The sequence below is a fragment of the Gymnogyps californianus genome, chromosome 1 (genome assembly GCF_018139145.2).
Source record: "Gymnogyps californianus isolate 813 chromosome 1, ASM1813914v2, whole genome shotgun sequence".
Lineage (NCBI taxonomy): Eukaryota > Metazoa > Chordata > Aves > Accipitriformes > Cathartidae > Gymnogyps > Gymnogyps californianus.
Window position 1 is genome coordinate 24,789,028 of NC_059471.1, and position 22,872 is coordinate 24,811,899.

Below are 22,872 nucleotides of genomic sequence, written 5' to 3' on the forward strand. Positions count from 1 at the left end.
CATTAACTGAGAAGCAGAATTTTAATTGGGGAGCAGAAAGTCCATGTTTTAAAGATGTCACTATTCAGGATATTTGTCCAGATTACATCATAGAGTAACACATTAGTTCTAAGGTTGTGGGACACTGTTTAACCTGAGGGAGAAACTTTACTTTGAAACTTGGCTACAACTACTTATGTGGTAAAAGCAGCTGCAATGACAGATGTGCACAATCACTGCAAAAGCAAATAGAACAGGGAATAATGAGGATGTCACTGATCTAGATTAACAGTTTTGTCACTGAAGTCATGAACTGGCAGGAGATGTCATCATTGTTCAAACATTTTTCTTCTTTTCTTCAGTGTAAATCTTTGTCCTTCAACTTCTTTTACTTTTTTCCCCTCATATCCTTTCTAGCTTTTCTTTCTGCTTTTCTTGACCAGGGTTTATGGATAAAGTGGAGACACATACTTGCAAGCTGACTTCTATCTTATGTCACAAGGGAGATGTAAAGGAAAAAAATAATTCAATCTGGTTTTAAGTGTCATAACTGTCATTATGTAGATTAAATTGCGATGTGGCAAATACTAATAAATGAGTGTTTGTATGTGTTGAAATACAGTAATGTTAGTTTGAAATAAACATTGGTGTAAAACTGTGAAATACTGTAAATATTTTTACTTTTGGACCGTTTCATGGTCCAAAATGAAATAGTCGTGGTCCCCATGAAATGGTAGGTGGATAAACTTTATTTTTTTCTCCCCCCCCCCGGGGTAGGGGTTGGTTGGAGCGATCGTTCTGGCCCTAATAGCTGCTTATTGAAATCTTTGCACTGTTTATGGTTCTTAACTGTGCACTTCAGAGAACTAGAGCACGGAGAGGTGAAGGAATAGTTTCTGTCCTGAAAGCTTATGATTCAGAAAGGGTTCTACCTTTCTTGATATGCTAGAGGGAAGAGATGCCATCCAGAGGGATCTTGACAGGCTTGAGGAGTGGGCCCATGTGAACCTCATGAGGTTCAACAAGGCCAAGTGCAAGGTCCTGCACCTGGCTTGGGGCAATCCTCAGTATCAATACAGGCTGGGGGATGAAGGGATTGAGAGCAGCCCTGCAGAGAAGGACTTGGGGACACTGGTGGATGAAAAACTGGACATGAGCCAGCAATGTGCGCTCACAGCCCAGAAAGCCAGCCACCTCCTGGGCTGCGTAAAAAGAAGCGTGGCCAGCAGGTCAAGCAAGGTGATTCTGCCCTTCTACTCTGCTCTCGTGAGACCCCACCTGGAGTACTGCATTCAGCTCTGGGGTCCCCACTACAAGACAGACATGGAGCTGTTAGAGCAGGTCCAGAGCAGGGCCACAAAAAGTGGTCAGAGGGTTGGAACACCTCTCCTATGAGGAAAGGCTGAGAGAGTTGGGGTTGTTCAGCCTGGAGAAGAGAAGGGTCCAGGGAGACCTTATTGCGGCCTTTCAATATACAAAGGGGGCTTATAAGAAGGATGGGGACAGACTTTTTACCAGGGCCTGTAGTGATGGGGCAAGGGGCAATGGTTTTAAACTGAAAGAGGGTAGGTTTAGATTGGACATAAGGAAGAAATTTTTTTCAATGAGAGTGGTAGGACACTGGAACAGGTTGCCCAGAGAAGTTGTGGATGCCCCATCCCTGGAGGTGTTCAAGGTCAGGTTGGATGGGGCTCTGTGCAACCTAATGTAGTGGAAGATGTCCCTGCCCACAGCAGGGTGTTTGGAATGAGATGATCTTTAGAGGTCCCTTCTGACCCAAACTATTCTGTGATTCTTTTAAGGGTTATGTGGGTTTTTTTGCTGCGCAGAGCAAATGTTGAGTCTTGGTGCAGCTCTGACACCAGTGCTTTGGCAGCTACCGTTAATTCCTGAGCTTCCTTCTACAATTATAAATTCAGGTTGCCCGTCTTCTGTATTAGTGCCTTGCCACTGCCAGCATGGGAGCCAGGCGTAAGCACCCTGCAGCTCACAACAGAGCTGAAGCCACAAGTGGACAATTCCCATCCTTTGTATCTTTATATTTTCCTATTGATAAAAATGCAGTTATGGATGTTCTAGCCAATTGTGTTTGACACAGCTGAGGATACAAGTGAGGAAGACCTTACACACTTCAGTGTTTTAACAGCTCACCTTTCTTTCTCTCCTGTCTGGCATTTTATATGTATGCAGGTGTTTAGACTTTTGCAAAGGTTTTTGAAATGGATATGGTAGACAATTTTAGTAGATAGCTTGTGCAACTTGAAGACTCTTTGTCTTGTTGGGGGAAGTTTCTGTAGCTTTTGCGTACGTGACAGTTTAATATGGTAGTGTAATTTTTTAATTTAGAGATGTAATCTTACCTTTTCAGTCAGAGATGGAGAAGCCTAGAGGAAGGAAGAAAGCGACTATCACAGATTCAGAAGAGAAACTAAGCATAGATGACCTGAATAAACTGGGTCAAGAGCAGAAACTTAGAGGTAGTCAACGGGGAAGGAAGAGACCTGCAGTTGTTTCAGAATCTGATGAAACACAATGGCAAGAGGAAAAAAGGCTAAAAGAAGATGTAATAGAAAGTGAGGATGAACAGAACAGTCCACCAAAGAAAGGGAGAAGAGGACGCCCTCCCAAAGCAAATAATGGGGGAACACCAAAGGAAGAACCAGTAGCAAAGTCATCAAAAAGGAGCAAAAAAAAACAACCGCCAGCAGCTGCAGCAGAAGAGGAGGAGGAGGAGGAAGAAAGGCAAACTGAAAACATTGAACAAAAACCAAAAGGCAGGCAAAATAGGACACCGAAAAGAACACAGCAGAGGTAAGTCCACCTTCTTGTAAGCTGCATCTTTTTTATCCTTGGACATTAGTTATAATTTGATACTTTGCAATTTGGGTCTTCCTCAAAACAGAGCAGAACCATCTGAAACTAGTACAGTTGAATCAGCACAGTCTACGCCACAGAAAAGACGAGGAAGGCCATCAAAAACACCACCATCACAGCAAAAAAAAGTGTAAGTGGTGAATATTTTCTGAATTTGTGTTTAGTGAAAATTAAAAATATGCCTCTGTGCCCCCAAACAATCATTTACTGAAAATATTTCAGAATACTTTAATTGACAGTGAAGAAAATAAATTGCCATTGTTATTTCTAAAATGTTTTCCCTAGCTGCTTCTCCTAGAGCATCTCAAACCAGAGCAAGAGGCTACAAGTAAGTTTCATGTGCTCAGGTAGCATATACGTAGCTTTGCTCTACTAGGAGAAAAGTCAATAAAGCACATGAGGGCCTTGAAGATAGGGCTTTGTTAGGACTTCAAGGAGCGAAAAGTGCTCCCGTTTGTAGGAAAAATCAAATTGTTACTGTGGTGAAACAGTATTGTGGAGAATTAAGTTTATTCTGATTCTCCTTAAATTAATGTTCACTTACTATCTAATTTGTGGCCTTCTTATTATCTACTTGAATCATTTCCAAATGAATAAAATGTGCTACAATCTATGAAGGATAGTAGCTCTTGAAAATTCTGAGGCGTATTAAGCTCCAAAATAAAGGTAAATTCTGTGGCTAGCTTAATTTTCTTGTGCCTACTGTAGGAAACTACAAGTATCTCTACCTTTTCTGTACATGTATATGCAATATATGTAAAGCAGAAGTGTACAAGTGGACAGAACTTATTTGCCCACTGGTATCAAACTGCAGTTCATGGGACAGATTTGGAAGATACTTTTCCAGAACCTGGTGATAAATTCCTTAGGGCACTGCTTACACACGTCTGCAGTCCGGCATTTTGTATTACTCTGTTGTTATTCTAGCTTCTGGGCTTAGGGAGCATCACGTTGATCTTCCTCTGGCAGTTTAATGTACCAATTTGCCTGTCCCCAAAGATCTTCCATACCGGAGATCTTTGCCTGAACAAGCTTATACCCTCCATTCAAATTCTAGTTTCACGCCGGATCGCATGTCCTGGTATTTTGCACACACGATATCCCGACCTTTCCAGTGTTCTGTTTCCCTACCTCAGGTCAGACCTCTCCTGCTCCTTTACTCTGTAACCAGAAACAAAGGTCCCAACACTGTGTTGGTTACTACAGAAGTCACTGCTACATGTGCAGTGGAACAAGAGTTGGAAACTGCTGCTGCCATGCAGAGAAGACATGCCAGCAAGTTATTGTTGGGTGATGTGCTATATGGCATTTGTCAAAGATGCCGTTTAGTAAATACTTAAGTAGCTTCTGATTCACTTCTCATTGAACTCAGTGTGTTTCTTTACCCCGTTTTAAACAGAAAGTAAACTGTATCAGTACACATGATCAATAACAGGCATAACTCTAGTTCATGTGTACGTGTATTGTTCCTGGCATGAGGAGCCCAAGTAAGTTGCTTCAGGGTTCAGAGTTGTTGGATCTATTCTAGATTTCATACAAAAAAATATTGTGTGTATTTTTTATTTTTTGTGATCAGACCACCCAAATTTTGACTGTCCTTTTTCCAAATCTGCAAGAAACTGTGAGACCGCAGTAATTCCTCAGTCTTCAAAGTGCATTTAGTCAGATCTTTCTCCCTTGTCTACATACATATCTACAGCAGTTTTAACTGAAGGGAGCTGATAGCCTGAGCAGCACTGTGTACCACAAGATAGAATACATTTAATCCAAATGTTTAAAGCTTTCTGGGCTCCTTGGGGATGGATTTGGGATTTTACCTATGAGGTGATAGGGTATAACCTATTTCTGATAGCTAATTGGGTTACCAATCAGTGCATGTGAACTGGCTTAGTTTTGTAATATGTGAAAAGATGAACCTAGATTGTGAATAATTTTTCTGTTTCCTTTTCAAGTCTGTTGCTTCTATCAGTCTTGGAAGGCTTGAGTTGGGCTTATTTGTATTGTTTCTCAAAGGATGTCATGTTGGTTGGTTGGTGCTGAAACCCCCACTATACTGTAATCACTATATGCAATTCAGAGATTTTATTTTGCACAGATTTTAGGGTGGTTCTCAGGACTGAAAATTCCCTCCACATGTGTGGTTTGGTGCTGTCAGAGGACAGTTGTTTTGGGTCTGTATGTCCTCACTGGGGATTGAAGTGTGTTTGTTGTCTGCCTGGAACAGAGTTGCTGGTTTAATTTCATCCAAAAAGTCACCTAGTTTGGGTGCACCAAGACTGCACCCGCAGTAAGCAGGATGATTCAGTGATTTGACTCTGAACTGTGCCTATGACCCAAACCAAAATGGTAATGTGGTTGCAGCTGTGTAGTTTTGGATACATGTCTAGTTGGCCGCTTTTTTTTAAGGCATGGAGGGGACTAGTTCTCATTTTAAGCAAATGGGTGCTTTTTGCTTGTGGTTCAGCTCCCGTGACTAAGACAGACAATTTAAGATATTGTTGACTGATTGTTCTTGATTATCCTGATTAAGGTATTGTTATCGTGATTATCCCTAGCTCTTAGCATGAGCTAGCTTGGAAGATTTGCATTTACGTTCATTATATTGTTAATTTCATAAATAGCAACATGGGTTCTTCTAGGTCTGTAAAAACATAGATGTAGTTACTCAAATTTTGTTGAGTATAAACTGTAGAAGTAGAGTACCTTATATATTCATGGAATTGAATAGAAGGAAAAAAAAAACAACCAAGTATTCAGTCTCTGGCTGTTTGGCTTTTCCTGTTCACTGGTTGCTGTTGTGTCAGCCTTCTTTGGCCTGTATTCTGGCACTGAAGAGAAAAATCTGTCTTGCCTATACAGGCAAAAATTGTCCAACTTTGTACTCCTAGCCCTCTATTCTGGAAGAACTTGGTTTTCAAATGCTGTTGTCCAGCCTCCTAGTTCCACTTCTTCTGTTCCGTGTATGGATGAACTATATAGGTATATAAGACAGAAGTATTACAGAACGTGAAATTTTAAGGCTGCTGTTCTTGTAAAGTAGCATGTTTGCTCTCATACAGTTTATACATGTGCAGACCCATATACTGTGAAACTGATCTTTATTTTTCTTCTGATTGTAGCCGTGCAGGACGTTCCAAACAAGCAGCCAGTAAAGAGAATGAATCTAGTGAAGAGATGGACGTATTTCAGAGTAGTTCACCTGTCAGTGATGACATTCCACAGGAAGAAGTAATGGAAGAAGAGGAAGTTTCCACAATCAATGTAAGAGAAATGCCTGAGATTTTCTTTGTGAGTCTTTGTGGTGTCCTCTGTGTATTGATGTTCAGAGAATGACTTCTGTTCTTAGAACTGAACCTTCCTCCTTTAAAATGAATGAGGTGGTTGTCATCTGCCACTGTTGTGTAGTGGTGCTGCACTGTAGTTTCCCAGAGAAGCTGCATTTCTTAGAAAATGTCAGGTTTTGTCAATCATCTTAAATTTTATGTTCTGTATAGCTTTTGTTATCTATCTGCCTGAGTTGTGTAGTACCTCATGGGAATTATTTTCCAGGTAACTCCTGCCCATTCTTCTCAGCTAGATTATAATAGTGAATAATGTTTCTTTATACAAAACAGGAAGACAAAATGAATAGTACTGGAAAATAAGTATGGAGTCTGGGAGTAGAATCCTAAACCAATTTCTTCCTCTTACCAGCATATGCAAATATGTTAAAATAAGTTCACTTTTATATTTATTTCATACAAATACATTAGTAATGTTAGTAGTAATACTAAAAATGTAACTGTGAATGCCTTCACACTTTTGGACACGTCTGATGATTGGAGCATCTGAGTGTATGAAACTCTGAAAAAGGAAACTAGATTATTTTTGATTACTTGAAGGACACAGGCTCGGTAGCATCAAACAAAGTTATGTCCTGGTCATTGACTGAGACTTGTACCTGTGATAAAATGAGTAATGAATGACACTGTATACACAGTTACTCAAACATTATTGTGAGACTAAGCATTTTTTCCATTATAAAATATAATTATTTTTGAATTTTTCAAAATTTTTCTGTAAAAATATTTAAAATACTTTTTCTCCAAACAGGTCCGTCGCAGAACTTCCAAAAGGGAAAGGCGATGAGTGAGCATGTAGTTATCAGCCTTCCAGGTGAACGCTTTGAAGAATGCTTTTAATATAAAGCTTGAGACTGAATGAAGCTGTTAGTGCACAAATGGGGTTGCTGAAAAAAAGACAAAACCTATTTTACTTTTACTGCCCCTGCATTTGCAGTCCCTAGGTCACAAGCTTTAGCCACACACATGTTGATATCATTAACTGTGGATTTTTGTGAAGTGTAATGTGCGCTGGCTTTGTAGACATATGAACTAAAGAAGAAAACTGTAAATAGTTCTTTTTTTAATGTTTCTGACTTCTAAAGTGCTTGTATAGCTTTTATCTGCGGCTTTAAACTGACAGTACCCCACTGTTTATTGGATCTATTGATTTAAAAAAGAACAGAGTTTGTTGAAAATTGATCTCAAGCAATATCTGTCAGTGTTGGTATTTGTACTCTTGTTGACATTTAACTGTGAAAAAAAAAATCAGCTGAACAAATAGTGTCACTTTCTTTTGCCACTATTTGTTGAGAAGAAGAAGAAGAAAAAAAAAAAAGGTCTTTGTTTCCTTCATGAATCTAACCTAGTGTTTACCTTTAGGCACCTACCTATCATCAGAGGTGCTAAATTACTTTCTTTTACAGTTGAACAATGTTGGATAGAATAATACAAGAGATGCAAATTGTGAAAGAAGTTGTTTGACTTGTTTTACACCTCAGTATTGATGCCAGACTTTTCTGGACTTCTAGTGGCATTGAAAATTCAAAAAGGATTTAAAATATTTTAATTTTAAAAGTGTGTTATTAAATAATGTACTGAATACCCTACCCATTTTATCTTCCCCTATCAGTTTTTATTAATCTACTGTATCAATAAAATTCTGTAACTGAGTTTTTAATAGTCTAGTATGTTAATGTGTATAGATATTTCCTTCTGAACATGATGTTCACAAAGAGCAAATTATTACTACATTATAATATGAAATCTGATATATAAACATTAGTGAAAATACAGTTCTTATTACAATGTAAAGTTAATCACAAAGAAAAATTTTATTGATGCAGTGTGTCTTTATAAAGCTGTTCTTGAGAGCCAAGTGTTTTGTATTTTATAGTGAAGTTGCATGTTTATGAAAAATGTGCTGAAAATGGGATGTAATGTTTTTTTGGAAACTCGTATCTAGCAGTAGTATATGGTAGGTTGCCTCATGAGAGAACCTTTTATTGAGAGTTTATTGTACCTTTTTGTTTGGTTTTGGTTTTTGAGCCAAATTTTTTTGGTATGAAGAGCTAAGTTTTTGTTGAATAACCACCTGTAGATTATTGCAGTCACGGTATTCAAGATTTGAATGGAGCTCCATTTTTACTTTGTGCTACCATGGAGAGGTTGTTTTTTGGGATTTTTTTTTTTAGGTATAATCTGCAAAGAAAATAGAAACAAAATACTTAAAACAGTATCCTGTATGCAGTTTTACAGTTTACAAACTGTGTCTTTGAACCAAAATGTATAGGTTACTACACTGTGCTTAGCCAAGCACATATTATAATTTCAGGTGCTGTTCTCCCTCTAGTTCCCTACAGTTGACAACATGTGAAAAAATCAATTTCTAACTTCAGAAAACTGTATCTCATTGGATAATGGAGCATTTTCATATAATCCATCAATAAATAAGTTATAGTTGCAAGGTGGCTTCTAAAAATTAGAGGGAGGGATAATACTAAAACACGGATTTACCGATTTCCAAACTATAAGATCAATAGTAAAGAAACCGTTAGAATTTTTTCATTATGCTTTTTGTTGTTGTTGTTACCAATGGAAAAAGGTATTATAAACAACTAGATTATTCTGCCTCAGCTTAACTTCACCCCCCCCAGTATTCAGCTTTTCAACATTTATACCTATAGATATGGGGGAAATGCTGCCTAAAAAGGCAATTACGGTTGATTTTAATTGACTTTGAAATAGTTGGCACAACGGAACTGGCTTACTTATGCTTCAGCAGTGCAAATGCAAGTTGTTGGGGTTTTTTTATGGTATAAAATGATTGAAAGCTAGCTTTATATTTTCCTCTTTGACAGAATTGCACTGAAAACATTTATGGAAGATGTACCTTTAAGTCAATTTTATACAAAAATATGAAAAATTGATGCTGAAACTGCTGCAGACTCTTGAGGCTTTATGTGCATAAACATGGTTAGGTTAAACTTCATCGAATATTGATGCACATTACTGATCATAATGTTTAATGTAAATTTAAACTATAGTTTTGCAATTTAAATGTTGATTTCTTGGGTTATAATGTGTAATTCATTATTTCTTGAGAAATAGGCACAGCAAATATTTCATTCTTATATTCAAACCTCTTCTAAGTTCATTCTCATCTCATATAAAGAAAATGAATATTTTATGTACTAACATTTTGAGATCTGCGTACAGTAGCTACAGTAGAGTATAATTATGTATAAAAGATAAATTGCTAACATTCAGTTAGCATGCTCTTCTGCAATGATAATGTTAAGTTTATAAAAATGTACTGTATTACATTAAAAGATCAAATTGAACTCACTGTAACAAGTTCCAGTATGAAATTTTTGTGATTACCGAAGTATCTTGCTGTACTTTGCAGCAAATTAAGCTTGTTTGTGTTACATTTCCTTTTCTTGCTGCAGTGCAACAGGAGACTTTCAGTGATCTGTAGTTCATATGCAAAATGCAAACAGTGATTGTAATCTTGATACTAGTGTTTAAGAATAATTCACTCTGATTCCAGAAGCATGGGATTTTTTACTTGTCACCAACTGAGATAATTAATATTTAGGGCTAGCTAATCCACTAATAGGAAGGAAACATGAAATTGCTTGAAAGTTCTAGTGTGAGTAAACCTGTTCCACCTAGGATAATCTAGAATCCTGTATTAACTATACTTGACTCTGCGAATTGACTTTATTTCTAGCAAAATTGAACCCTTTTTCAAATATTTTGACATTTGCTGTTTTGACATTTCGATCTATGTGAACAAAAACATTAGAATTTACAAAAAAGCATTCATATTAAAGACATTTCCACTGAAAATGAATATGCTCAATTTGTAAGTAACTTGCAAAAAACTTAGACTTGAAGATTAAATACTTCATTCTGGCATAGCATTTGTCATCTGATATTCTAAAAAAAAAAAAAAAAACCACTACCAAACTTCACATAGAGGTGTATGTGCAGTTTTCTTGCTTTTTTTTTTTGCGTGTGTAGGTTTTGACAGATTATCAAAGTCTGCTTTTGTGAACATACACAATAGGTTTTGGATCCTGCAAGTTTACATCCCTATGGTTCTGTGGGGTTAGTTCTTAAATGCATTAGTCCTATGCAAATACAAGTACATAACCAAGTACATTGATATGTTTGAATATTCTAACGCTGGCGCACACAGGGCATGTAATGAAAAGAGCATACATGTATCTTAAAACTGTATACCCCAGACACACAAAATTCTGAGTTTGTGGATGGAAATATTTTTAGAACTTGTCTGTGTTTAAATATATATCTCTTTCTATATATATATATGTTTTGTAGAGATTGATACATCTCTACCTCATCAAGGTAGGTGCAGTACATATTTTACAAAGAATTTTTTAAAGAAACACATTCAGGTGTACCACCATGTTTGCCCAAGGCCGCATGTCTACAAACACATGATTAAGATGAGTTCTAGATGGCCATCCCACTAGTCTGATGGCTCTATGATGACCAAAATGATAAAATTCACCTGACCAAGACCCTGTGTCCAGTCATGCATCAGGAGTAGTAGAAGAACCTGAATGCATTCTTGTTTCCTGTTATGCTCACAGATTGCCATTCCAGTCTTTGCATCTTTGTTGGATGTTGCCTTTACAAAAGATGTTTACTAATTTAGGTGCAATTTCCTAACGCGGACAGAAGTGACTTATATTCCACAGACATAAGCAGACTTCCTGCTGTGTCAGTAGGTTTGTCCAACATACTTAGGACACCTGCTTCATTATGTACAGTACAGTTTCTGGTATTTTGTTGCTAGTGGAAAAGTAAGAAGCTGAATGTTGGCAACTGGAATAGAAATACAGAAAAAAAACCCACCCTATTGGCTTTAAAGTTCTTCAAATTCTGCAATCTAAAAGATCTGACCTCTGCACGAGTTCACCAAGTGCCATTATATTTGTATAGGCAGGATAAACATATCATACAGTGTGTATGTGCAGTAAGGAAAAGGCTTCACACTTGTATTTTTTCAGTGCCTCACTACAGTCATTATGTGTTTTTTAGTAGCACTTTCATTTCTATAATGAAGATGTATATTGTATATTCTTTTGAGATAGCAGCATCCTACCATATGTACGTAAGAAGGAAGAAAGTCTCTGAAATACAGATTTCTACCCCTGCAAATCAGTATGTCAGTAATCATGTGATAAGCTGGAATTAGTTTTAACATAGTTTCTTTGGAGGATGGATAACATCTTATAAGGTGTTTTATTTGGCTAGCCGTGTTTCTGATGCTTGTATCCTACCTCATGTATGTAGATACAAAGGAACGCAGTATTTTGAAAATCAAAGCAGTATTATTGAATACGCTGCCTGCTTGCTTGGAAGTAGTGTTATTACTAAAAAAGAAAGTTGCAGTTCACAAATTTGTTATGTGGTTCTGAACAGATCCAGAGAGCCGAAGGTTTTAGGTATTAGGTTCTGTAAGACTGTGTCAGTATTGTTGCATTTTATTAATTTTCTGTAGATAGAAGACAATTGCTCGATTTATGACATGCAGTGTAAGAGAACACGTGAACCTAGTAACAGTCTAAGTAGTAGTAACTTCTGTTGGTATTATAATATAAAAGAATGTGTTAGAATGAAACATTCTTGCCCTAAAAAGCTTTTTCTTTAATATGTTCAGAAGACATGCTGATAATGTAAAACAGCTTTCTTCTAAAGTCACGGCACCTTGAAATAGTCTGCTTTTTGGTAGATATATTTTAAGCTTACAGGTTTCTGTGTTCCTTGTAGTATGTTTCTATTCAGCAAAATTAAATTCTTGTAAACGAAAGATATTTTGAAGAACAGAAGAGTTTTTAATCCATATTTAATAAAACAATAAGGTGTTCATTTTAAGCGGTGAGTTTTTTTTTTATAGCCATGTCTATAGATGCAGTAACATGTTACGTGAACCTGATGTACACCACCATTTCTCTGGAGCCTTTGAGCTGCAACGTACTGAAAGGCTATAGAAACTGCCTTTGTGTTTTCCCCAGAAGGCATTTACTGTTGTCCTTCCATAACCATTTCAAAAGATAAGAGCTGGAGGAGGAAGGGAGAGAAAAATGATGGTTTCATTTACCTTCTGTTTATCTTGTGCTATATTCTATATGGTTTAGGTGATAGAAAAACAATGGTGTGTGGAGGTGTGTTGTGTGAAAAGTGGGATATTAGAAATGAGTTATTAATTTGAAAGGTGCTAGAGAGATGAGTAAAGGGTAGGGAATCAACATTTAAATGAGATGTGAAGGCAGTTACTCGATACCAGATGACCAGTGATAGGAGTCTTCTATTCAAGATGAAAGCCTAGATGAGGGAAGTGAAGTTAGTGATGATATTATCATTATTAATATTTATTGAAAAGAGGAGAACTTGAGGATATGTTGCTTTCTTTGATTTGGAGGAAGAGGTCGGAGTGTTGAAATATATGTTAGAACACGCATAGAATTGAGACTAGTGCCCAGAGTGTGTTTGTGGAAAGAGGGTGATAGCTGCTGTTGAGGGTGAATGTCATTAGTAAAGAATTTGGAATACTTAGGCAAAAGAGGATCCTAACCTCCCTAGGTAGGAAGATGAGGTTAAGGCAGCATCCGTTTAAACGCAACACTAAAAATGAGGGAAAAGAGGCCAAGATAACAAGCCATCTGGAAACGAGCTCTCAAAGCTGCCTGATAGCAATAGTCTTCACAGGTGCACGCTGCAGATAGCAATATATAACCATCAGCAATGACATCTCCTACAGTGCCTCTCATTAAGTGTTTCAACATGACCTCTTTTCTTAGCAGCTTTTTGTGAAACCTGATGACTCAGTCTTTCCTACTAATTTCAATATACCTTCTTAGCAGCCTGGGATGGTTCTTCCCTTCCCTCACATATATATGTCCTCCCCTATGGGACAACGTGTGTCTTATGCCCAGTCATTGCTGCTTTTCATTCCCTTCAGTGGGCCCCAACCAGCCAGGTTTCTGAATCTTTCTCGTTTGCAGCATCGGCTCTTCACTGAGAGGGTGGTTGGTCACTGGAACACGTTCCCCAGGGAAGTGGTCGCAGCACCAAGCATGTCAGTTCAAGGAGCGTCTGGATGATGCTCTTAGTCATATGGTTTAGTTTTAGTAGTAGTCCTGTGAGGAGCAAGGAGTTTGACTTGATGATCCTTATGGGTCCCTTCCAACTTGAGATATTCTGTGATTCTAAATGCAGCCATCCTGCTCCTTGTTTCACAGCCATCAAGTTGTGAAACAAAAGCAGACATCAGACTACTACCCAGCTGCAGTGCATATTGGAAAAGGTGTGTACAAGTTCCGTAGTTGATCTAGAGAAGTAGTAGTTGAACTGCTGCTACATTTTGATATCTCAGTTTCCCAATATCTAGTGAACCAAGCTCCTTCCAAGGTTATAGTACTTCTCCAAAATTGTGAAGCTGTCTTCTGATGTCTGGCCTGCTTTATCCAATGAAGTGGCAAGTAAGGACTCCCCTGAAGCATAAGTAGCCAACTCTGTGCTCCCAAATACAAAGCAGAGTGTAAACCAAAAGGAGGAATGATTTAGAGGGATTTGGGCAGAAGTTCAGTTCACTTCTTGCTGTTTAAATTAGGGAAGAAGCAAGTCTTTAGTAGGAATGTGAAAGAAAATGAAGATTATTGCAGTAGGGAAGATCAAGTTTTGCCAAACCATTTTCTTGTATTCATGGAAGGAACAGGAAAAGTTACTTATAAAACATGTATCGCTTCAGCAGCTTTTAATGATTCTGTACTTGGGTACTATCCCGACAAACGTGTGACAGCAGGTTATGGGATATTACACTAATTCTGCATGGGTTAGTATTTTAATCTCTGCAAAGATCTAAAAATGAATTTTGTTTTCTTCTTCCTAAGCTGCTCTGCTACTTGTATTATTTTTTTTTTATAACTCTGGTATTTAATATCGGATCAGCATCCATTGCCTGCTTTCCATTTTTGTATTTATCCAAAATAAGGAACTGAGAGATGGCCATAACACAAAACTAGTGTCACTTAGTGCTATCATGTTTAGTTTAGATAAAATACTTGGTGTATCAGGAGAACACTTTAAATCCATACTTAATTCATTACTTTGTTCAAAACTTGCAACTCTACCTTCTTACTTTCTATGCTACTATTTGATGTTGAATTTGGAACATAGTTTTCTTTTGTATTGTTTTCTGTTTATGCAAGTTGGGATAAAACAGCCAATTATGATCTGCCTAAAAGAAGAAAGTATTAATAGTATGGAATATGTAGTGTGTTGCTGCTACATACCAGAGCCTTCACCACAGAAAAATCTTATATGTTGTTTAGCCTCAAATACTTGGTTTCAGTGTAAACCAGTTGTTTATCTTGGAGCCTGTGGAGTTGTAAAACAGCTGTCAACAGTCAGGGCCTTCCTTCTGTTTGATACACATACACTTATAACATACCTGTGTTGTTTATATATACAAATACTTGGTATAAAGCAGCAAAATGAAGGTGGAGCTTTGAAATATTGTCTATATAGTATACACAGAATTGCAAACCTTTTGTATCTGATTACATATATGCACATTTACCAAAAGAACTTACTGCTTAAGATTGGAGAATGTTTTTGCAGTCTTCAGGGAGCTATCCTACTCTGTTCTCCCTCACGTGCTGTGTAAGTTTGTATGGACAGTGTGCCTAATGCCATGTTTTTTTCTTTAGATTTCCTGATGAAATAGCTTTTTGTGTGCCATTTTTCTACTGTGTGGTCTGTTGTCTTGTTAGCAACTGATTCACTCGTAAGACTGGGCTTTACTGAGGAAGGTCTTCTGTCTATTGTCCTGACCCTACAGGGGCTCTTGTTTGAGTGGGGAGTAGTTTTTCGGTGAAGTTCCGTCTTTTTTACCTCCATAGTGAGAGAGAAAGGGACATGTTTCAAAACTTACTCTAGAAGAGAACCACTTTTTCGGGTCCCTTTGCATATCTAGGTGGGCATGGGCACATTCCAGTTATCAAAAGAAACAACTTTCTCCGTTGTTCATACTAGAGTCAGGGAACATTCTTCTGAAGATATCTCACCATATTGCAACACATTTCATCGTTATGCCAATATGCCCTGAGATCTCCCAGATCAAGCAGGGGCTATAGAGGCACAGTAGATTACAAAAACCTACCTTTTGGAGCTGATGTGGCTTTGGCCTTCCAAAACAAGGACTACATGGGTGGTCTGGAGGTCACTGGTGACTTTGCTTCTGTACCTGAGGAAACTACCATTATTACAGTTCCTATTCTCAGCAAGAAAAAGTAGTCCTTAGTACTGAAGCCATCCATGCTTAGGACCCACCACCCTATGTAAATTCAAGACTGATGAGGACTTTCAAGTAGTTGTTAAGTACATGGGTAATCCTGTTTTGTTATAAAGGGACTAAAAAAACCTGAAGTGTTCCTCAGTTTAAATTCCTGGGATGAATGACTGAGACAACTGGCGGGCTTCTCAAGGTGGATCCCCTGTTTGAACCTCTGGATTCTATATTCTTGGTAATGAAATGTGATGTTCCTGATAGGCATTACCTCTACTAGACACAGGGAGATACTCACCCTCACATCTCTTTCTGTTGTCTTTCAGCCACATTTCTCCTTTCCTCTATTGTGTTCATTTCAAAAGCAGTGGGAGTTTCATATCGGCCAGGAAATTGCTTCAAGTCTTTTTCTCATGAGCCTTTTGCTTTTAGGTCTAATTTGTCTGTCACAGTCTTGATATCAGAAGGCATTTTTAAAATTTTTTTTAACTGCATAGATTCAGACCTTCGGACATCTTTTAAGCTGTTCATTTCCCCTCCAGGCGTTCTGTCTAGGTGTTCTGCTATTTCTAACCAGTGACTATACAACAGGATAGTAGTCTGTGTCCAGGCCTTCTATGAAATACTTCTAGGAGGTCAGTGGTCAGAGTGGGTTCTGCCAGGACCCAGATGACTCTCGGAACAGCACTTGAAGATCTGCTGTATTCTGGTTATCGCCTGTGCATCTGCGTGCAGCTTCATCCATGCTTTCACGAATCTAAAATGAGATTTCACCACACAAATTTCACCACTAGAGCTGATGGGGGTCATCTGGCACACTGATACTACACACAGCGTGGTGGGGTTTTTTTTGAGAACCTTCTCTCGTGCTTGATAGTAGCTAACTGCTACTAAACTACTAACTGCACTAAAAATGGTGGAACATTTTTATGGATTGCACGCCAACTCACTTGAAGAAAAGGTAAGTTAGTGTATGCATAGCGGGTGATCTTTGAGAGACAAGAGCATCCTACTTGTTTTTCCTGTCCTTTAGTATCTACTATGGATACATTCCTGCAGCTGAAAGGTACTGAAATGCTGCGTATGAGAGGAGAGAGAATCTAGAACATGACAGCTTTGCATCTGGCAAGGGAAAACTCTCCTGTCTCACATGGCAGAGAGAAATACAACCATGTAAGAACTACGGTTATTAAAGTAACAGATGTGTGCATTTACTTCCTTCCTGCCATTTCTGTTGCGAGTCTTCTGAAACATCTGATGTTTTAATTTCCTACAGAGTAGGAACTGAAATGGAACAGTTTTGTCATGTGTACGTTCATGAGAGAGGGCAGGTAGTGAGTATGTGCTGAAAAACCCAGGTGTTCCTTGGTCTTGGGTTCTGTGCACACCTGTGAAAATGGTCACTGGTAAGAACTCCAGTGCCTGTTAGGTTGTGTCTCTTATTTTCCTTCTTACACATTTACATTTTTAATGTGCTGAAGCAGACTGTAGTGAAATGGTCCTGAAAACAAGGTTGCAAGACTTAAGCATAGTATATTGTTTTCCTTATTTGAACCGTGGTTCTTACTTTTCTTCATATGGCATAGACTGCTGTGGAAATGGCCTTAGCGGCTATGAAGGGGAGAGCTACCAATCTAGGGAGAAAGTTCAAGTCCTCATGGGAGAATAGAGTGCACTGTTGCTCTACATAGCAGGCAGCATCTGAGTTCAATAAAAGATTGGCAGTAGCCATGGAAAGCTCCTCAGAATGTAGATGTGATGTGCTAAAAACGAAATCGGCACATACACTCTATTTGTGTTATTTGTATCTTCTCAATTTCTTTTGATGTTTCTGCCATGGATTCCCATCCTCTCTATACTGTTCCTTCTTGTTAGTCGTGTCTAATAGCACAAATACAAATGAGGAAGACCAAGTTTATCTCAAGAAAAAGCCTGTCAAACTCTTAAAGTTCTGCCTGTTTTGTCAACAGCAGATGCACTCTGCTCTTTGCTGTACGTTCACTGGCCCACAAGGCTTTGATGAGCAGCAGTGATTAAAAACAGCCCCTGAGAAGGAAGGTTCATCTCCCACCATCACTGGAACATGTACCTGTGTGCACAGATCTGCTGTGGCTGAGCGCCAGAGCTATGCAAGAGGAAAACTGATAACAAATGAAAAATGGTGGAATGGATTAAGGGAATAAATACACTTTTCAAACCCTGAGAATATTCTAGGAAAAAAGGGGTCCAAAAGAAATGCATAAAAAATGCAAACTTGCAGATTCTTATAGATGGCCTTTTTAAGTAATGCGTTGAATTTGAGATATTGGTGGTGTTCGGGTGATTTATTGAGAAAATGTCTCTATTAATAAAAAACTAAAAGTATTTCAGCCCTCTGCAAAGAGGATTAACTTCACTGAACACTGCATCAACAGTCATGTGGTGACCAAGTCACACAACACTTTCTCTCCTGAAGGGAAGCAGCATAAATTCACGTTACTGAAAGGAGACTGGTAACCGGTTTAGATTCTAGCAACGTGATATCACTGAAACAATCCCCTCAGCTTAGCGAGCTTGTGTCCAAGGGAGCACTTTGGCCGGTTGGGATGAAAGGTTAGGTGATTTACTGCTGAGGTGGAGCAAGAGGTCAAGGCAGTTACAGAGATCAAGATTAGCTGGCCAGTCACAGGTTTAAATGTTTCATAGTGGATGGAGCTGGGAGATGAAGACGTGATTCCTGGGATGGGAAGAAGCTGCAAGCTAAACTCTTTCCTGGGCATGGTCCACATTGTTATCCATAGAGCGCTTCAGTCCAGGCCATATTTGAATTGATGAGATAGGGAATGGGTATTCTGGCTGCTTATACCAAAACATGAAGATTTTCTCTTGAACCTGTAAATAGCCTAGTTCTAGGCTTAGGAGGTATCGGTCAACCAGATGGGTAGAAACAGTGGTTGGATGATTGGACTCAGAGGGCAGTGGTTCAAGGGCTACTCTGCCTCAAGGCTGGTAACAACTGGGGTGCCACAGGGATCTGTTCTGGGGTGTGTTATGTTTAACATCTTTATCAATGACTTGGAGGAGATGGCAGAGTGCTTGCTCGTGAAGTTCCCAGATGACACAAAATGGGAGGGGGCAGTCAATATGCTGCCATACAGAGGCACCTAGAATCCTTGGAGGAATGGGACCACCTCATGAAATTCAGTAAGGACAAATGTGAAGTTCAGCCCCTGCACAGGAAGAACCCTTGACAGTGATGCAGGGTCGGGGACTGACTAGTTTAGGCAGCAGATCTGTTGAAAATCACCTGGGGGAATTGGTAGATGGCATTGAGGGATGTATTAACAGGAGCAAAGCCAGCAGGTGATTAGGACGTGGTGATTATCCCCTCTACTCAGTACTTACTAGACCACATCTAGATACTGTGCTCAGTTTTGGCACCCCGAGAACATGAAAGACTGATAAATTCCTGGGAGTTCAGTGGAGGGCCACCAAGATGGTCAGGGCCTGGAGCACAGGCCCTGAGAGGGGAGGCTGACGGAGCTGGGCTTTCAGCGTGGTTTTGGGGGACCTAAGAGCAGCCTGCCGATACCTGCAGGGAGGTTACTGAGAAGATGGGCCCAGGCTTTTCACAGCAATGCATGGGGGGAGGAAGGGAGACAAAGTCAGAAGCTGAACCTGGGTGTGAGGCTGGATGCAAGGAGAAACTTATGAAGACAAACCAACCAGAATGGGATCAGTCAAGCAGCAGAACAGGTTGCCTGGGGAGATTATACAGTCTCCCTCAGATATTTTCAAGAACCAGCTGCGTAAAGCCCTGCGCAACCTGGTCTGACCTCATGGCTGACCCTACTTTGAACTGGATTTTGGACTAGAGACCTCCTGAGGTCCCCCTCCAGCCTGAATTATCCTATGATCCCACTCCTGTGACAGCATAGCTTATGAAGAGGGAATCATGAAATAGGGAAACTTTCCCTGGCTTGGCAAATTTAGGTCACTCTATTATAGCATTCAATTTTTATTCCACCTGCCATTTAGCATCACTGTAGATGAGTGTTAGCATAGTTTAGATGATAACAAATACAAAGCTAATAGATTGGTTCATCTTAATTTTTCTGACTTGTGATTATATTTAAGTGTGGGTTCAAAATAGCTTATCATACGTCTGTGCGTGTTTATATGCCTATATATATATGCATGTCTGTACACATGCAGGCAGCTTGAAACAGATTTTTACTTCTAGCTGATTTCTAGTTATTAGTACCAGGAATGTATGCATTGTTGTGTTAATGCAGTATGTATTATTATTAGTACAAGTCATGTAGTATATTCAAGGCCCTGTATGGCTGTGGGCTTAATTAATGGTTCTCATAATCCACTGAGTACTAAATTCAAATCTCAAGATACCGTGGTGGACTTTGGATCTGAGTAAGTGAAGAACTACTTTAGCATAGTCAGGTTTGTTTAAAGAATTTTAAAATTATTTGATATGGCAAGATGAATATTCATCGATGGACGATTGCCAACACTGAAGGCAGACTCAGGTTGCTGGAGACACATATTTGAGGAATTGCACATCTGTCAGAGGCAACCAACAGCGCAGCAGTTTCTGGGCTCTGCTTTGAAATCTTCTGGATGTTCTGAGAGTTTCTTCTGGGGTTGGTGGAGGACTTCCAGAGCCTCTTGAGGAACATCAGTGTGCTGCTGCATGTGAGGATACTGCAACCTCGAACAGGTCCAGCCTGTTCCTGAAGAAAGGGGGCTCTGAACTCCTGTTCAGCTGGTTCCTGACCAAAGCAGATATGCCTTTCCAGCAGGTATGGGGCATCCCTGTACGAGCACTGGCTGACCAAGAACACAGCTCCCCATAGCAGCAGTTAGTGCAGGACAGAGCCAGGGACCTTGCTGTGAGCAGCAGACACATGCCCTGCCACGGTGAGGATGTGCCACAGAGCACAGACCCCAGCAGCCTCAGCCCAAGTGCAGCTCCGCAGGGCTGGGGCTGAGAGACGCTAGGGACCTCTCACCAGGGCTGAGGAGATGGGCTTTTGCCCACAGGAGGTGGGTGCCTGGGAGGGTCTGTGTTGCCAAGTAGCAGAGCTGTGGGAGGAAGGCAGTGGCTGCACAGCATCAGGGATGACAAGAAAGATCAACCAGACCTTCTCCAGGAGCCTGCAAGTGCAAAAGCCTGAAACCCCCAAAAGCTGCACTCGAGGTACAGGCAGAGTCTGTTGGGTGGGAAAGCAGGACTCCCACTAAGATGAAGGCTGGGAGCTGGTGGCTTCTGGCCCCAGAAGCATGGCTCCTGCTCCCCCTGCAGATCTGCTACTAGGGAAGAGATTCAGTGTCTGGCAGCAGACCAGGGGCTGGAAGCTTCCTCCAGTGCAGCTCAGTACCTCAGCTGGTAGCACTGGGAGACTCCATCTGCTGACCCAACCTGGTATCTAGGGAGGCTTGCTGGAGGCTTGGATTCTGCTTTTCCATGTGGGCTCCAATAATGTGCCTGGGGAGACTAGGAATGATGGGAGGGAAATGGCGACCTACCATCAAGTGATGGATCAGGTTGGCAAGCAAAGGGAATCAAAAAAAGGGCTGAAAGGGGCCAATTTTGAGAAAAGGAAGTACCTGCAGCAGAGCTTCATGGGGGAACGTCTCATGCCTCTTCTAGGAAATCAGAACAACTGTGTGCCCCTCTGAAGTGCCTGTACACTAATGCATATGGCATGATGAGCAACCAGGAGAAATAAGAGGTCTGTGTGCAGTTGCAGGGCTATGATCCAATTCAGATCACAGAGATTTGGTGAGATAGCTCACATGACTGGAGTGCCACTATGGATGGATACAAGCTCTTAAGGAAAGTTAGAACAGGATGGTGAGGAGGGGGAGTTGCCCTGTATGTGAGTGCAGCAGGGGTGCATGGAGCTCTGTGTGGGCTGGATGAGGAGCCAGCTGAGAGCTTATGGGTCAGGGTCAGCAAGCAGGCCAACATGGGTGACATTGTGGGTGTCTGCTACAGACTGCCTGATCAGGAAGAAGTAGTAGCTGAGGCCTTCTTCAGACAACAGGAAGAAGCCTCATGTTTGCAGGTCCTGGTCCTTGTGGGGACTTTAGCCACCAGAGGTTCCTTCCAGCCTCAAGTATTCTGTATTACACTCTGTCTTCTAGGAAACCTGCAATGAAAGTACCAGTCATGGGAGTGAAGCACTAGAGAATTTACATAGAGTTGAGTGTTTGCTGCAGTTGAAGACACTTAGATGATTTATCTCATTGTACAAGGACCAAGGAGTACGGATATCTGGAGCTTGGCCATGCCTCATCTGCCATATTCTTCCCCTTTAACAGGGATGGTAGTTCTGGCTACTGCAATGTGCATGGCTGCTTATAGCAGAGAGAGCAGGTTAGACCTTTCCTTTTCTATCATAGGAAGACAAAATTTGAGCCCCTGCATCTTGAACAGAAACACTACGTTGCTTCTCTCCAGTGGTCTTTTTATCCCTTTAAATTGGCCAAATCAAGAGATCGGTGGCAGAGCTGCTCTGCTGGCAAGAACTGGAGATAAATGGCTGATGGAGCAGCCTCTACCTCATTGCAAAAATGTTTTATTTTAACTCATGTGGTTTTTTTTTTTTCACACAGTCCTCTCCTATAGCACCTGAGACTCCCAAGAGTTATGTTCATGGGTAAACAGGGTGTTTTATTAAGCAGACACAGTACCATAAGCAGGACTGTTTCCACTAATATGGGATTCCCTAGGGATAAGTCTGTGTGTCCCTTTTCCATCATAGATCTTATCTACTGAAGAAAAAAACCCAAACCAAACCAAAACAAACCCAACAGGCCTTTTCCTGTGTTACGTATGTAATAGTTATTGGCAAGGATTTTAACTTTCTTTCCCACAAGGATGGCTGAGGGTTTTTTTTTTTTTTAGGATGTGGGAGGTGCCAGTGTGTGTGATGTGAATAGCAGAAACCAGGTCAAGCACAGGAGTTCATGACTGGACTGGCATTTGTTGGGGACAGAGGCTGAGATCAAAGAACAGAAAAGTGGTTGTACTGGGAAACTGTACTGTACAAGAGAGACAGACTGCCTCTAGTAATGGCCAGAAATGGGTGCCTAGGGGAGAATAAGAACAGGATAAGAGTATATAGTAACTCCCCCAGAAATCCCTGTTACTGTGAGCTATTTTCAGTCCGGAGGATTTCCTGACCTTGTTGTGGTTTAACTGTTTAGTAACTTGCAATGGATTTCTCTTCCAAGTCCAGTCGCCCTTTCAACCCACAAAAGATACACACGCAGGGCGCTCCTTGGCAAGCAGCTACTGTGTGAACTGCCTCTGATTACGTGTTTCCAAATCCAGTTCCTACTATCTTCATTTGACCATCCCTAGTTCTG

General features: G+C 40.2%; 1 protein-coding gene across 2 annotated transcripts in view; it reads left to right on the forward strand.

Annotated features, from left to right (window-relative positions):
* PDS5B (PDS5 cohesin associated factor B) overlaps positions 1 to 7,847 on the forward strand; it is an 88,727-nt gene extending 80,880 nt beyond the window's left edge. For both annotated transcript variants that reach the window (XM_050914959.1, XM_050914960.1), the window contains exons 31-34: positions 2,348 to 2,790; positions 2,882 to 2,983; positions 5,973 to 6,114; positions 6,946 to 7,847. In XM_050914959.1, coding sequence (XP_050770916.1) covers positions 2,348 to 2,790; positions 2,882 to 2,983; positions 5,973 to 6,114; positions 6,946 to 6,981 — 723 coding nt within the window. In that variant the 3' untranslated portion in view covers positions 6,982 to 7,847. The remainder of the gene's footprint in view (positions 1 to 2,347; positions 2,791 to 2,881; positions 2,984 to 5,972; positions 6,115 to 6,945) is intronic.
* Positions 7,848 to 22,872: the final 15,025 nt, after the last annotated feature.